General features: G+C 39.6%; 2 protein-coding genes and 1 pseudogene across 2 annotated transcripts; 2 read left to right on the top strand and 1 right to left on the bottom strand.

Annotated features, from left to right (window-relative positions):
- Positions 1-1,014: 1,014 nt before the first annotated feature.
- On the top strand, positions 1,015-4,643 carry LOC103416858 (putative calcium-transporting ATPase 13, plasma membrane-type). The gene has a single exon (XM_070816221.1). The coding sequence runs from the start codon at positions 1,289-1,291 to the stop codon at positions 4,370-4,372; it is 3,084 nt and encodes a 1,027-aa protein (XP_070672322.1). The 5' UTR covers positions 1,015-1,288; the 3' UTR covers positions 4,373-4,643.
- A 1,727-nt stretch (positions 4,644-6,370) lies between these two features.
- On the top strand, positions 6,371-9,425 carry LOC103404002 (putative calcium-transporting ATPase 13, plasma membrane-type; annotated as a pseudogene).
- A 286-nt stretch (positions 9,426-9,711) lies between these two features.
- LOC103403953 (ATP sulfurylase 1, chloroplastic) lies at positions 9,712-13,989 on the bottom strand. Its single transcript, XM_008342800.4, has 5 exons — positions 13,115-13,989; positions 10,761-11,166; positions 10,396-10,656; positions 10,231-10,317; positions 9,712-10,078 (listed from the first exon to the last, which is right to left on the bottom strand). Exons 1-5 carry the CDS (start codon positions 13,618-13,620, stop codon positions 9,941-9,943), a joined length of 1,398 nt encoding a protein of 465 aa, XP_008341022.3. The 5' UTR covers positions 13,621-13,989; the 3' UTR covers positions 9,712-9,940.
- Positions 13,990-14,411: the final 422 nt, after the last annotated feature.

Raw genomic sequence — 14,411 nt, 5'->3', positions numbered from 1 at the left:
TTAACCCTCAACTACTGGCCTAACTAAACCACCCAATTCATTTACTTCGGCTCCTTATTTCTTTCATAAGTAACTGGGCAAATATTTCCCTTCAAAAAGTTCATACTATAAAGTGAATAATAGATGAGAAAAGGAATTTTGAGAAAGAGAGTTGATGACATGAAATTTCAAGAATTAAAACGTTCTGGTTTTTGGTATGAAATGCGCATATTTTTCCAACGGAACATATTCACCTATCTAAATGGACGCATCCACAGATCCTAATTTATACGAGCTTGGGTTGGAGAAAAGTTGACATTCTGTAACATAATTTCTATGGATAATACGATGTGTTTCCATAGAGTATTCTTAGTTATGAGAATGTCTCTCTTCCTCACCCTTTCCTCTTCCGCTTCCGTTTACTACAGTGCACCTTTCTTTTTCTGTTGGTTTTCCTCCTCCTCCACTACCACCAAATCCACCATGAATAACTTCAATCATCTTACAAGAAAACCCACCATGCATAACAGCTTTAATTTAATCCGAGCATCGCAACACAACGACACAAACCGAGGCTGAAATACTGTCCAATGCAGCTGACTGAGAAAAGGATGGGTGGGCGTGTCTTTTGGTTTTTCACCGAGAAGGGAAAAAGAGCGAGAAAGTGAAAGAAAGATGCACTGAAGTAATCGGAAACAGAAGGGGAAAGGGTGAGGAAGAGAAAAAGTTTAATTTTTTTATGGGACTCATCAACAGTTACTTTCTTATGATTCGTATGTCTAGCGAGTTCGGGGAGCCTTCAGTTTGCATCCATTACCAAGCAAACTCATTGCTTTTATTTGGCAATGCGTTTAATTTAAGCTTTTGACTTTTGGCCCAGCTGAGAAATTGTTGTCGACAAAGATACGACGTGTCTTGTTAACACGCTTACGTTTGCGAAGTAACAGAGAGGAAGAGGAAAAGCGTTTATTCTCCTCTGTAGGAAACGAGTAGCCGCCATAAGTACTGAATGATGCAAAGATGTTTTGCGAAGTAACCGAGAGGAAGAAGAAAAGCGTTTATTCTCCTCTGTAGGAAACGAGTAGCCGCTATAAGTACTGAATGATGCAAAGATGTTTTGACACACACACACACAGCTAATCCATGCATGCATACCGCATACTGCATTCTTAACAATCTCTGAACTTCGCAGCACTTTTCAATTAAGCAGTCTTTCCATCCATAACAATCTCCAAATTGTAGCAATTTTCACTTAAGCAGTCTTTTCATCTCTTACTATCTCTAACTTTAAAGCACTTTCCAGTTAAGCATGTCTACCACCCTGCATGCAAAACTGGGTTGCATTGAAATCAGGCTGCTTTTCGATGTTCAGAAAAGCACTCTTAGCAAACACCAAAGAAATTGGCGTTCGGCTTTTGCCAAAATCTACTGCTCCAGAGCCTTCAACCTTTCTCAACCAAAATACAAAAACACCAAAATATCTCGATCAACTTCTTATGCCGCCATTACTGTTGATTCATCAGATAGCTTATTCCATTTTGATCAAACTACCCTCACTAACCTTGTCAAGCAGAAAAATCTCAACCAGCTTCAGGAGCTGGGAGGGGTTGAAGAAATTGCCTCCGCTCTCAAAACAGACGCAGAGCACGGATTCCATAGTGGCGATGATCCCGCAGACGACATTGCGAAAAGACTCAAGGCATTTGGCTCGAACACGTACAAGCAGCCACCAACAAAAGGGTTCTTCCACTTTGTGTTGGAGGCCTTCAAAGACCTCACAATTCTCATCCTCTTAGGCTGCGCTGCGCTTTCTCTCGCCTTGGGAATCAAAGTGCACGGCCTAAAAGAAGGATGGATCGATGGCGGAAGTATATTTCTCGCAATCATTCTGGTAATTTCTGTATCTGCTGTGAGTAATTTTAGACAGAATAGACAATTTGATAAGTTGTCCAAAGTCAGCGATAATGTCCAAATCGAAGCTGTGAGAGGCGGCAGGCGCCAGCAGATTTCAATATTCGAAATAGTAGTTGGTGATGTCATTTGTTTAAAGATCGGAGACCAAGTTCCGGCCGATGGATTGTTTCTAGACGGCCATTCGTTACAAGTAGACGAATCGAGCATGACAGGGGAGAGTGATCATGTCGAAATTAGTCACCACCAGAATCCTTTCTTGTTTTCTGGCACAAAAGTGGTTGATGGCTACGCTCGGATGCTTGTAACCTCTGTTGGAATGAACACGACATGGGGCGAAATGATGAGCCAAATCAGCCGCGACAATGGTGAAGAGACGCCTCTGCAAGCTCGGCTCAACAAGCTAACGTCATCGATTGGTAAAGTTGGTTTAGTAGTTGCATTTTTAGTCCTGATTGTCTTGATGGTTAGGTACTTCACTGGAAATACAGAGGACGAGAATGGAAACCAAGAGTATAATGGCAGCAAGACTAAAGTTGACGATATATTAAACGCGGTCGTAGGGATTGTCGCGGCTGCGGTTACAATTGTTGTGGTGGCAATTCCGGAAGGCCTGCCTCTGGCTGTGACTCTAACGCTTGCGTATTCGATGAAGAGAATGATGGCAGATAAGGCGATGGTGAGGAAGCTCTCTGCTTGTGAGACGATGGGGTCTGCCACCGTCATTTGTACCGACAAAACAGGCACTCTCACCATGAATGAAATGAAGGTGACCAAGTTTTGGCTTGGCGAGGAACCCGTGGAAGAAGAGGCGTATTCATCTATATCTCCTTTTGTTTGTAATTTGATTCATGAAGGGGTTGCTCTGAACACAACCGGGAGTGTGTTCAGGCCTAATTCGGGTTCGAAAATTGAAATCTCGGGGAGTCCTACTGAGAAGGCGATTCTTTCATGGGCGGTGCATGTGGCTAAGATGGATATGCAGAAAGTGGTGAAGAGTTGTAACACTCTTTATGTCGAGGCCTTCAATTCGCAGAAGAAACGGAGTGGGGTTTTGATGAAGCGGAAGGCGGACGATTATATGCAAGCACATTGGAAAGGAGCTCCAGAGATGGTATTAGCAATGTGCACAAGTTACTACAATGCATCTGGAGTTCTTAAAGATATGGATGAGAACTCGAAATTGAAATTCGAGCAGATTATCCAAGGTATGGCGGCGAGCAGCCTGAGATGCATTGCTTTTGCATACAAAGAAATTGAGGTAAAAGAGCAAGTGGATCAAGAACATAAAAATTTGCTAAAAGAAAATGGATTGACACTATTAGGCCTTGTTGGGTTAAAAGATCCATGCCGCCCAGGGGTGAAGAAAGCTGTTGAAGACTGTCAACGTGCAGGGGTGAATGTTAAAATGATCACAGGCGACAATGTGTTCACTGCTAAGGCAATAGCCACAGAATGCGGGATACTCAAGCCTGATCAGGACATGTTCTTCAGCGGTGCGGTGATTGAAGGCGTGCAATTTCGCAATTACACACCCGAAGAACGAATGGAGAAGGTGGACAAAATCTGTGTGATGGCAAGGTCCTCCCCATTTGACAAGCTTCTCATGGTGCAGTGCTTGAAACAGCTAGGCCATGTGGTGGCAGTGACGGGGGATGGCACGAACGATGCGCCCGCATTGAAAGAAGCTGACATCGGACTTTCCATGGGTATTCAAGGCACAGAAGTTGCGAAAGAATGCTCGGATATCGTGATCATGGACGACAACTTTTCGTCGGTGGCCACGGTTTTAAGGTGGGGAAGATGTGTTTACGAAAACATCCAGAAGTTCATCCAATTCCAACTCACCGTCAATGTCGCAGCGCTGGTGATCAACTTTGTGGCGGCAATTTCCGCCGGTGAAGTCCCGTTAACAGCTGTTCAGTTACTGTGGGTGAATTTGATCATGGACACACTAGGTGCTCTGGCTCTCGCCACAGAGAAGCCAACGAAGGAGCTCATGAAGAAAAAGCCGGTTGGGAGGACAGAGCCTCTGATCACCAACATAATGTGGAGGAACCTCCTGCCTCAAGCAGTCTACCAGATTGCAATCCTCCTAACATTGCAGTTCAAAGGAAAATCGATCTTCGGCGTGGAGGACAAGGTGAAGGACACATTGATCTTCAACACATTTGTGTTGTGCCAGGTGTTCAATGAGTTCAATGCTAGGAAGCTTGAGAAGAAGAATGTGTTCAGAGGAATCCACACCAACAAGTTGTTTATGGGGATTATTGGCGTCACTATTTTGCTGCAGGTGGTGATGGTGGAGTATTTGAAGAAGTTTGCAGATACAGAAAGGTTGAATTGGGGGCAGTGGGGTGCTTGTGTTGGTATTGCAGCAGTCTCTTGGCCAATTGGTTGGGTTGTCAAGTCTATTCCTATTCCTGAGACACCTATTTTCAGCTATCTCAAGTGGAAGAAGTCGAAGAAGAACTCTATTTGAAGTGGCTTTCATTTTGAAGGATTGAAGACCCAATTCAGAAGCGACACTACTCGTTCGTGTAAGTCATAGTTTGACATAATTTTTAGTTTAATATTTTTTAAATTCTTTTATTATTCTATAGCGGGAGCCTTGTGCACTGGGTACGACCTTTTATTTTATTTTATTATTTTATAGTAATATAATTTATACTTTGTTGTACAACATATATTTGTAGGATACAAGTATGTTCAACATATATTTCGTTGATAATATAATTAAAACTTCGTTCCAATGATGTAATGTCATTTGTGACTGGAAAACATAGTGACAATCCGGTCACTGTTGTCTGTTCTTTAGAAGGTTTGCACCTAGTGAGAAAGAAAATTCATTACACGATTTCATGTCAATCAAGCATGCTCATTTTATAAAAGTTCTACAACAAAACAAAAAATAAAATAAAACTCATTAGAGCAACTGTAAGTGTCATTTAAAGTTTGGATAATACTCGCATTTCTCCCTCCGGAATGAGTTTATCATTCTACATGCAAATGACATATTTTTTATATCAGAACTGTTCAAATACTTAGTCTTTATTTGAAGATCAACCATACAAAAATCATTCAAATAAGATATTGTTTAGTCATCCATATATATTGAATAAATTAACAATTTATGTACTAAGTAACATATTCATAATGAACCGTCTATTTATTTGTTGTAAGAATGTTCTTCAAATGAAAATTAAGAAAGGGAACGATTCTAATCATAAATTTTTACGATAAATAATATTATTTAAAAGTGAGAAATAAGCTCATTCCTCAAAAAGGAGGAATACAAACATTATCCAAAGTTTATACTTTACTGTTGCGGAGGATAGTTCGAATAATGTAGACTTTATAAAAAACTAATTAGCAGTCTAGAAAATATATTTTGAGTACATTGATATTTTTACATTAGAGGGAAGGAAAGTTCGGCTAAGCTACACAATGGGCAACCTAATTTGGCATCGAATTCGTTTAAACTTCTATATATCTTAATGCTTAGTTTCCATTAGAATGTTTAGTTTCCATTAGAATGTTTGGACAAGTAATTTGATACAATTTATGTTGGAATATCACCCTGAAATTGAGTAGGGTTTCTTGTGATTGATAATTATAATTTCACTTAAAGTGAACATCACACTCTTAAGGGTTGCAAGCTTTTTCGAAAGTTTTTCATAAAACTTAATGAGTCTTACATGTTCATATTTGATCTGAAAACACAGATGGATTGCATGTTGAATATCACGAGGAGAATATACATTAGGAAAACCTAACATTCAAACCATGTATGTGATCATTCATAAGTAATTGGTAGTACTATGTAGGATTGTTAATAGTGGAGGCTAAACTCTTGTGCCTTTTACTTTTGATTTTGCCAAAACGTTTGTTTTATTGTTGCTGATTTCATTCTTATTAATTTAGTTATTTTTAGGGTAAATTACAAAAAATATCTCAATTATCAGTCGCATAACAATCTCATACCTCATATTTTAAATATTGCAATGTCATACTTCATCTTATGAATTTGTTGCAATGTCATACATCTGTCAACTTTTCTGTTAAATGCTGACGTGGAGCCCACTTTTTTCTAATTAGAATAAAAAATTAATTAATTAATAAAAAATTAGTTGTTATTTACTTAACAATTAATATTTAATTATAAAAAATAATTTGGTGGGCCCCATCTCAATCTCTCTTTCTCCCTCATACTCTCCCTTCTCTCCCAACGCTCACCATCGTTTCTTCTCTGTGTTCATAGAAAAGCCGAGCCCTAGAGAACAGCCATCACTAGACCACCACCACAACAGTGTCACTCTCTCTTCTTTTCTCCCTCAACGCTCAACTCCCTAGTTTCTCAAACCTCTCATCTTCTCTGTACAACAACATAAATGGACTCCACCACCACCTCGTGGTTTTCTAATGAAAATCCGTCAATTCCTCGTTAGATTGGACAAAACTTGGACCACGGATGTCTTTCCCTTCATCCTGAGGTTCGGATTAGAGCATGGGAGACTCGAATCTGCCTCGATTTCGCAAGAAACCAAAAGCCTAGTTTCAGACTGACAACCTCAGGTCGTTCTCAGGCCATTATCCGGCCACGACTTGGTGTAAAAAAGGTATATTTCTACTCTTTGATCTGTGATCTTTGTTTTGAGATAAATTTCGTGTATTTGGTAGAGATTTTAGGGTGAACGGAGCATAAATATTTCCGGATGGTCGATGCCCGTTTTCTGGGGCACGTTGGGAAAGTTTGAGGGAGAGAGAGATTGGGATGAGGAGGCCCACAAAATTATTTGTTTATAATTAATATTTATTTGTTAAATAAATAATAAATAATTTATTGTTAATTAATTAATTTTTTATTCCAATTAGTAATAGAGTGGGTCTTGCTCATGTCACGTCAGCATTTAATAGAAAAATTAACAGAAATGTTAACGGATGTATGACCTAGAATTTTTAAAACATGAAGTATGAAATTGTTATGCGACTCATAGTTGAAGTAATTTTCTGTAATTTAGCCGTATTTTTATTACTTGTTTTTGTTATTTCTATTCACAATTTCAATTTTTTCTAAATCTTGTGTTAAATAGTTAACTAAGAATTGATTTTAAATACAAATTATTCATATCAATTCTCCTTGAAAACGATATTACTTGAGCTATCTATACTATAATAACCTTATTCTCTTGCAAGTATTTTAGACATTTTTTATTATATTTTGTCAGGTGGTAGAAATCTTATCAATATTTGTTTGTGGATGGACAAATCAAGCATGACAGGGGAGAGTGAGCATGTGGAAGTTAATGGAGGCCAGAATCCGTTCTTGTATTCCAGAACCAAAGTGGTCGATGGATATGGACAAATGCTTGTGGCTTTAGTTGGCATGAACTCGACGTGGGGCGAAATGATGAGTTTGGTCATCCGTGACACGAGTGATTGGCAGACACCATGACAAGAGCGGCTAAGTAAACTAAACCCGCTAATGGCGAAGATTGACTTGGGTGTTGCATTCATGGTTTAGGGCTTGGTAGGGCGTTACTTCACGGACAACGCGAAGAACGAGAGTGAATTTGGCAAGTTTGAGGGCAGCAAGGCGAAGATCAATGATGTGGTGAATGTTACAGTCAACATTGTAGCAGTTGCAGTAGTTGTTGTGATTGCAATTCTTGAAGGCTTCCCTTTTGCTGTCACTTTCACTCTCACTTATTCAATGAAGAGGATGATTGCAGAGCACTCTGGTGCGGAGGCTCTCTGCTTGCGAGATTATAGGATGTGCCACCGTAATTTGTACAGACAAAACTGGCACGCTGACACTCAATGAGATGAAGGATACAAATTTTTGGCTTGGACAGAAATCTGTGGAAAATGATGCTTCTTATTCATCAATTTCTCATTATCTTCTCGATTTAATCGAGGAGTTGCATTTAACACGACTGATAGTGTGTATAGGCCTAGTTCAGGATCGGGATTTGAATTTTTGGGTAGTCGTACTGAAAAAGCCATTCTTTCATGGGCTACTCTGGAGCTGCATATGGATATGGATGAATTGAAAGAAATGTGTCATTCATCATGTTGAAGCCTTCAATTCACATAAGAAACGAAGCGGGGTTTTGATTAGAAGAAAGGCAGACAATGCTACCCATGTGCATTGGAAAGAAACTGCAAAAAAGATACTAGAAATATGCTCGAGTTACTACGATGCGTCTGTGTCACAAAAGATATGAATGATGATGAAAGGTTGAAGTTTGAGCAGATTAGCCATGGCAACAAGCAGTCTCCAATGCATTGCTTTGGCACACAAACAAGTTCAGGATAAGCATAATAATGACGAAAAGAAGTACAAAAAGCTCAAAGAAAGCAGCTTGATCCTATTAGGATTGGTAGGTCTAAAGGATCCATATAGGCCAGGAGTGAAGGAAGCAGTAGAAGCTTGCCAGTTTGTCGAGGTGCAGGTGGAATTGATCACTGGCGACAATGTTTTCACCGCTAAAGCAATAGCTAGTGAGTGTGGTATACTTAGGCCTGACTAGGAGGAAGCCCACGAAGCAGTGGTAGAAGGTGTAGAATTTCGCAACTACACACTGGAACAAAGAATGCAGAAAGGCCAGGTAGTTGCCAAGGAAGCGGACATAGGACTCTCGATGAGGATTCAGGGCACCGAAGTTGCCAAGAAGAGCTTAGACATTGTCATTTTAGATGACAATTTTGCAACTTCGGTAATTGTTTTAAGATGGGGAAGAGTAGTTTCTGCCAACATCCAAAAGTTTGTCCAATTCCAGCTCACAATAAATGTTGCAACTCTTGTGATCAACTTTGTGCAACTGCCTCGGTCAGTGAATGACCTTTAACAACGGTCTAACTGCTGTTGGTGAATCTGATTATGGACACAATGGCTGCTTTGGCTCTCGCCACCGATAAGCCTGCCAAAGAGCTTATGGAGAGGCTGCCCATGGGTTGAACGGTGATCACCAACATCCTATGGATAAACCTTCTACCCCAAGCTTTGTTCCAGATAGCTGTGCTCTTGCTCTTGCAGTTCAGGGACAGACAAATATTTGGTGTTAGAAGGTACAACACGTTGGTATTCAATATATTTGTGTTTCGCTGTGTTTTATGAGTTGAATTTAAGGGATTTGGAGAGGATTAATGTCTTCAGAGGAAGTCAAAGGAACGAATTGTTTTTGGGTGGTTATGGTGGAACTTCTGGACAGGTTTGCAAATACATAGCGATTAAGTTAGAGATAATGGAGTGCGTGCATTGGGTGTGTAGCCATATCTTGGCCCATAAGTTGGGTTTTCAGGTTCATACCAGTTGAAGGTAAGCCCATATTCAGCTGTCCAAAAAGGGATAGCAAACACAGGTTAGAGTAGTAGGTCGAGGCAGAGTCCTCGTAGCATTACACCCAAGTTCGAACCCCCACCTAACAGTATGGAGCAATTGGATGCTAGTTGTCAAATCTAAAAATGTTCCAAACTAAATCTATGCTCTAAGACAAGAAATTGAGAGAATTTGATCATGCTTTTCTTTTGGATCCAGCATCTTAAATCATAACCAGTGCATACCATAGAGGAATATTTTGCCATAGTAAAGGCATAGCACTTGGTGCGATGGCAAGTGCCTTCGCCCATAAGCGGTAGGTCTCGGGTTCGAGACTTGGGAGCAGCCTCTCCATAAATGGGGGTAAGGCTAGCCGACATTCACCTCTCCCAGACCCTGCGTAAAGCGAGAGCCTTATGCACTGGGTACGACCTTTTAAAGGCATAGCACAATCTAATGTTCTACAGAAGAAAACCACATGATACAATGTACCACGGGAGTGCACAAATGCAGTGATGCAAGATGTAATTACATGGCACTAATTACAGTTGAGGCAAGTATCATTTCTCTGCACCAGTGGCTCACACGGTTTTATTCGAAACAGGTGAGAGATTCTTAGGAAATCTTGATCACACAAAGGAGACTAATCAGGCAATCTTGATTACATAAAGGAGACTAGATTAGCTAACTCCCAAATAGTGCAAGTACAATATGATACATCAACTCCACCTAGGCTGGAACAGCTTCTGGGACTTTACCATTGTCCGCAGGAGCCAAACTGTCATAGTAGTCAACTAGCACCTCCCAGCCACTAGGGCACATGAATCCTTCGGGAGGGTTCTCTTTGTTCCTTGCAAGTGTTCGCATCTGTCATAGTAATTTGCAATGTCTTTTAGATAAACTAAACTTAGTTTATGCACTTAAAATCAATGTGTTTTTCTGTAAATACTACTTTGAATGGTTGATTATAACAATAAAGAAAAAAGCATGTTGGAAACAACATTAAAAGAACTTTGTACCTTTGTGCCAGATATGAAAAGGAAGTCCTGAGGCCTCGAGGGATCAAAAAATGCCATTTTGCCTTGAGTTTTATCATAAGCAGCAACCTGCAAGGGAATAACTTAAATGACGGAAGATATCATACAAGAAGGGCAAATAGTATCACTGCCAGATAATTGACTTACCTTGAAGGGAAGGATGTTAAGTCGCTCCAGTCCAGGTGCCATGCTTAATACTTTCTTGCCATGATCGGCATCATACAGATCTCTCTTCTCAGTTGGATGACCCATACCTGCAGGATCCCGACCAACAATGTAAAAGTCGGCCCCTGCATTGATCCTAGCCTTTGCATGCCACTGCACCTCAGTTGGGCCAGCATAGTGCATGGGAGAGGGAAAAATGGAAACAACAGTCGTCTCGGGATCAAGGACACCATCCTCAAGAACCTGAAGAAATATTAGAACAATATCGAACAGAATTCAGTATTTGGCTAAGGACAAGCAGACACACAATTTAGTTAGGGCTTTCAGCAAACAAAACGTTTCTATACCTTCTCATGTTGTTTCATTCGCCAACTAAGTGGAACGTCATCTGCCTTTGTATAGCCTCCTAATGGATGGAGCAACAGAATGGGGTTCTTGTAGCCCATCTCAAGAAGCCGACGACGGGTATCAGTCATCAACAAAGCATGTCCATTGTGGACAGGATTTCGCAGCTGAAACGCAAATACAGCGTCAGCATTGCGCTTTGTGAATTCTTCACGGAGTTGTGCAGGAGACAATCGGAAGCGATCAAGGCCATCATTGTACTTTATAGGTTCTAGAACCTCTAGGTCACCTCCAATCAGCCAATTTCCTGCATTGGTTATGGCTTGATCAACATAAGGTAAACCAGGGGCAGTTGTTCCCCAAGTGCGGGCAATCCGTTCTTCTTTATGGTGCTTATAGATCTCAATGCTGCCAAATAAATAAAAGAGCTAGGCATCAGAAACCATGGCAAGTCATGGGATAAGACATACAATTTTCATATAGTAACTTCATTTTGAACCCAAAAGGAGCAGAACATGTTCTTATACTCAGGTTTTATCATCAGACACATAAACGATAAAGTACACTACTCCACTTCCCAACTTTGTCCCTTACCACCATGGCATTATCACACTGTGTTCTACAACATGGTACGCATCACATGATGACATAAATATACATATATAACCAATTAGAAATCGCAACCATGTTGTAGAACCCAATGTGATAATGCTACGATGGTTGGGATAAAAGTTGCAAAAGAAAACTTGGGACATGTACAACTCTCCAACCAGCAAATGCTTGAAGACATTAAATTGAATATTCCTCTTAAGAAAATGACTGGATGCATTGTGGCATCAATATATATTTGCATATATTCAAAGATGAACACAAAGAGTATAAAAATCCTAAATGTTTGAAGTCCAACAAAATCAAATGCTCTACATCGATAAATATATGATGATCTAAGATTTCAAATTGTATAATTTCACAATTGTTCTTTAGAAATGTGTACAGCTAATATGATAAGAGAAAAGAATTCATAATATTTCTACTGCTCCACTTCTATAGTTGAGTTCCTATTTTTACCACCCTCTAACTACTAGGAAATAAGAAAAATCTTGCTTTTCAAAACCAAAATCATGTAACTCAAAATGTTCGAAAATGCATGGTCACTCACTTTTAAGTTTAATACTAAAAGTTCAATAATAAACAATAAAAAAACATATATTTATCGTTTTCTCTCATCACATGACATATTGACATGTATGTGATAGAAACCCAAAATTCCCAGTCACAATCAATAATATTGTCGAGTGGAAAGGCATATAGACCATTTGGATGAGATTTTTTCGGTGTTCATATTATGACCACTTAAATCATTTATCATTATAAAAGTAAAGGAACGCTTGAAAAGACCGAAAAAAAAAAAAAAAAAAAAGATTCCCTCCTTTAGGCCAACTCCAACACATAGCCTAAAACCTATAATTTTCCTTCTATTCCCCCCAGTTCATTCCAACCATAGTTCTAATTTGAGCCTAAAACCTAAAACCTGAAGAAAAAAAAAAAGCCAGAAACCAGGCGGTTGGAAGGCAGACGCAACAACGCGAAATGGTGTGGGCCCCACCAACATGAGTGAAACTGGGCGGTCGGAAGGCAAATGCACGCACATGAGCAACGAGCCCAAGGCAGATACCGGCATGCCCCACCCACGTGGGCATGTCGATCACCTGCGTCATTAATCCAACAGCTAGTTTCACGAGCAACAGCTGAGATCAACTGGCCGTTGGTTGATCCAACGGCCTACATTCAAATTTGTTTTTTTAGTTTTATATTTATACATTTATTAAATCCAACAGCTAAGATCGAATATAATCAAATCAAATGGTAAAAAAAAAAAAAATTTTAACGACCCAAATTTAAATTCAACAGTTAAAATAATTAGAAAATTTTATTTAACTCAAAATTCACCCAAAACTCTATAAATACCTATACATTTGTTCAAACATCTATACAAAACTCACTTTTTATGTATTGATTTAATGATTTTTTAATATTTATCGAAATTTAAATATTTTTAGTTAAAATGTTCATAAAATTAATTTAGGATAATCTACATTTTTTTTATAAAAAAGTTAATTTAAAAAAAATTAACCTAAATTCATTATTTAATTTTAGATTTGGAGGAGAAAACATATTTCTGAGTTAAAACCTAAACTTTCTGAAGCTAATGGTCGGAGATAATCTTAAAATTGTAACCCAAGAAAAATAATTTTACTTTGGCGAAAAGAAATGATATTTACAATCAAAACATGCTATCTAAAGTGAAAATATTAACAAGCTTTGAAAGGAAATAGGGAGAGGAAGATCATCTTACTCTTTCAAAATAGCGATCAGATTATCATCCGAGTCGACAAGCGCGACTCTGGTCGATTCGCAGATCCGGCGTTTCTGCGCGTCGTCGATGGCCAGAACGATCGGCACGGACATATTCACTACCGACCCGTCATCGAGTCGGAGTGAATTGAAATGAAGAGTTTGGAGGAACTCGGATTCTCTCATGAATCCGCGGAGAGGGCTCGACCAGCCTTCGCTGATCACGTGAACCCATTGGAGGTCGATCCTTGAAAGCTTGATCCTGGGCAGCGCCGCCGCCTCTTTCTTCGTCTCGCCCTTCTTCGACTCATGGACGAAGAGCTCGACGAGCTTCCCGCCGTCCGGCTCGATCAACCCGTTTGAAATTCGGAGCCTCTGGGGGGTCCTGGGCTTGGACCCGAGATGGGTTGAGAGCTTGAGGGCCGGGAAGAAATGGGTAGTTGAAGTTTTGGGGAAAGAGTGAGAGGGGTAGGGGGTTTTGACGAAAAGGGTGGCCATGGACGCCATTGAAGGAGGTGACCAAGGTCTAAAGGCCTCTGTTTTTAATTTTTGCCTCTGCGGCTCTGTGCTTCAAAGGAGCAGATATTAGTTAGGGGTTTATAATTAAGTAGATAATAATGGAGGATTATTTGGTGGATTAAAAAATGAATGAATCAAAGTGTAATCTGACGGGCAGGGATTATCAAATTCAGGAATCGTGCGATTTGAGTGGGAAAGTATGGATTTAGGGCTTTAATTTATAAGGAGGGGTTAGGTACGAATCTTGGTATTTAGCAGAGGATGAACCTGGACGCCTTATTGGATATAGGAGTTTTTGTTGGTTTCTTTTTCTTTTTTTTTTTTTGTTGTAATTGCAGCACCTTCGGAGTCGTATGTAACTGATGAGGTGAGGTGAGTTTGCCTTTATTAATAAAAAAACAATGAATGCTATTCTTTTTCCTTTTTTAAATTTTTTTTATTAAATTATAATATTAACATTTCATCTTTTGCAAGAATATTAAAAAAAAATTCAGGACTATAATCATCTATTAGGATTGAACCACCACGCGAGGTAGCATAGAAAACTACGGCATGGGCAGCGAGGTTGCCATTTCACTGAACATGCATAAACTTAACCTTCCGAATCTGAGATGCCAAATTCTGAATATCAAAAATGAAGCATTCCAAGTTTGCATCAATTGAGCATTCCTCATTTATCATGTTGATAAGAGATAGAGCATTAGACTCTGTCTCTACCATCTCATAATGCATGTCCCTACATATCACCAAAGCTGCACGAATTGCAGCCGCTTCAACCA

This window comes from Malus domestica, chromosome 16 (genome assembly GCF_042453785.1).
Source record: "Malus domestica chromosome 16, GDT2T_hap1".
NCBI classification, from domain to species: Eukaryota; Viridiplantae; Streptophyta; class Magnoliopsida; order Rosales; family Rosaceae; genus Malus; species Malus domestica.
This window is presented reverse-complemented; position numbering and strand designations above follow the sequence as displayed.

Coding starts and splice junctions, on each gene's coding strand:
- LOC103416858 (XM_070816221.1), top strand. CDS start 1,289: ATGTCTACCACCCTGCATGCAAAACTGGGTTGCATTGAAATCAGGCTG.
- LOC103403953 (XM_008342800.4), bottom strand. CDS start 13,620: ATGGCGTCCATGGCCACCCTTTTCGTCAAAACCCCCTACCCCTCTCAC. Junction 11,167..13,114: donor CTGATCGCTATTTTGAAAGA/GTAAGATGATCT, acceptor TTTATTTGGCAG/CATTGAGATCTATAAGCACC. Junction 10,079..10,230: donor TTTTCATATCTGGCACAAAG/GTACAAAGTTCT, acceptor TTACTATGACAG/ATGCGAACACTTGCAAGGAA.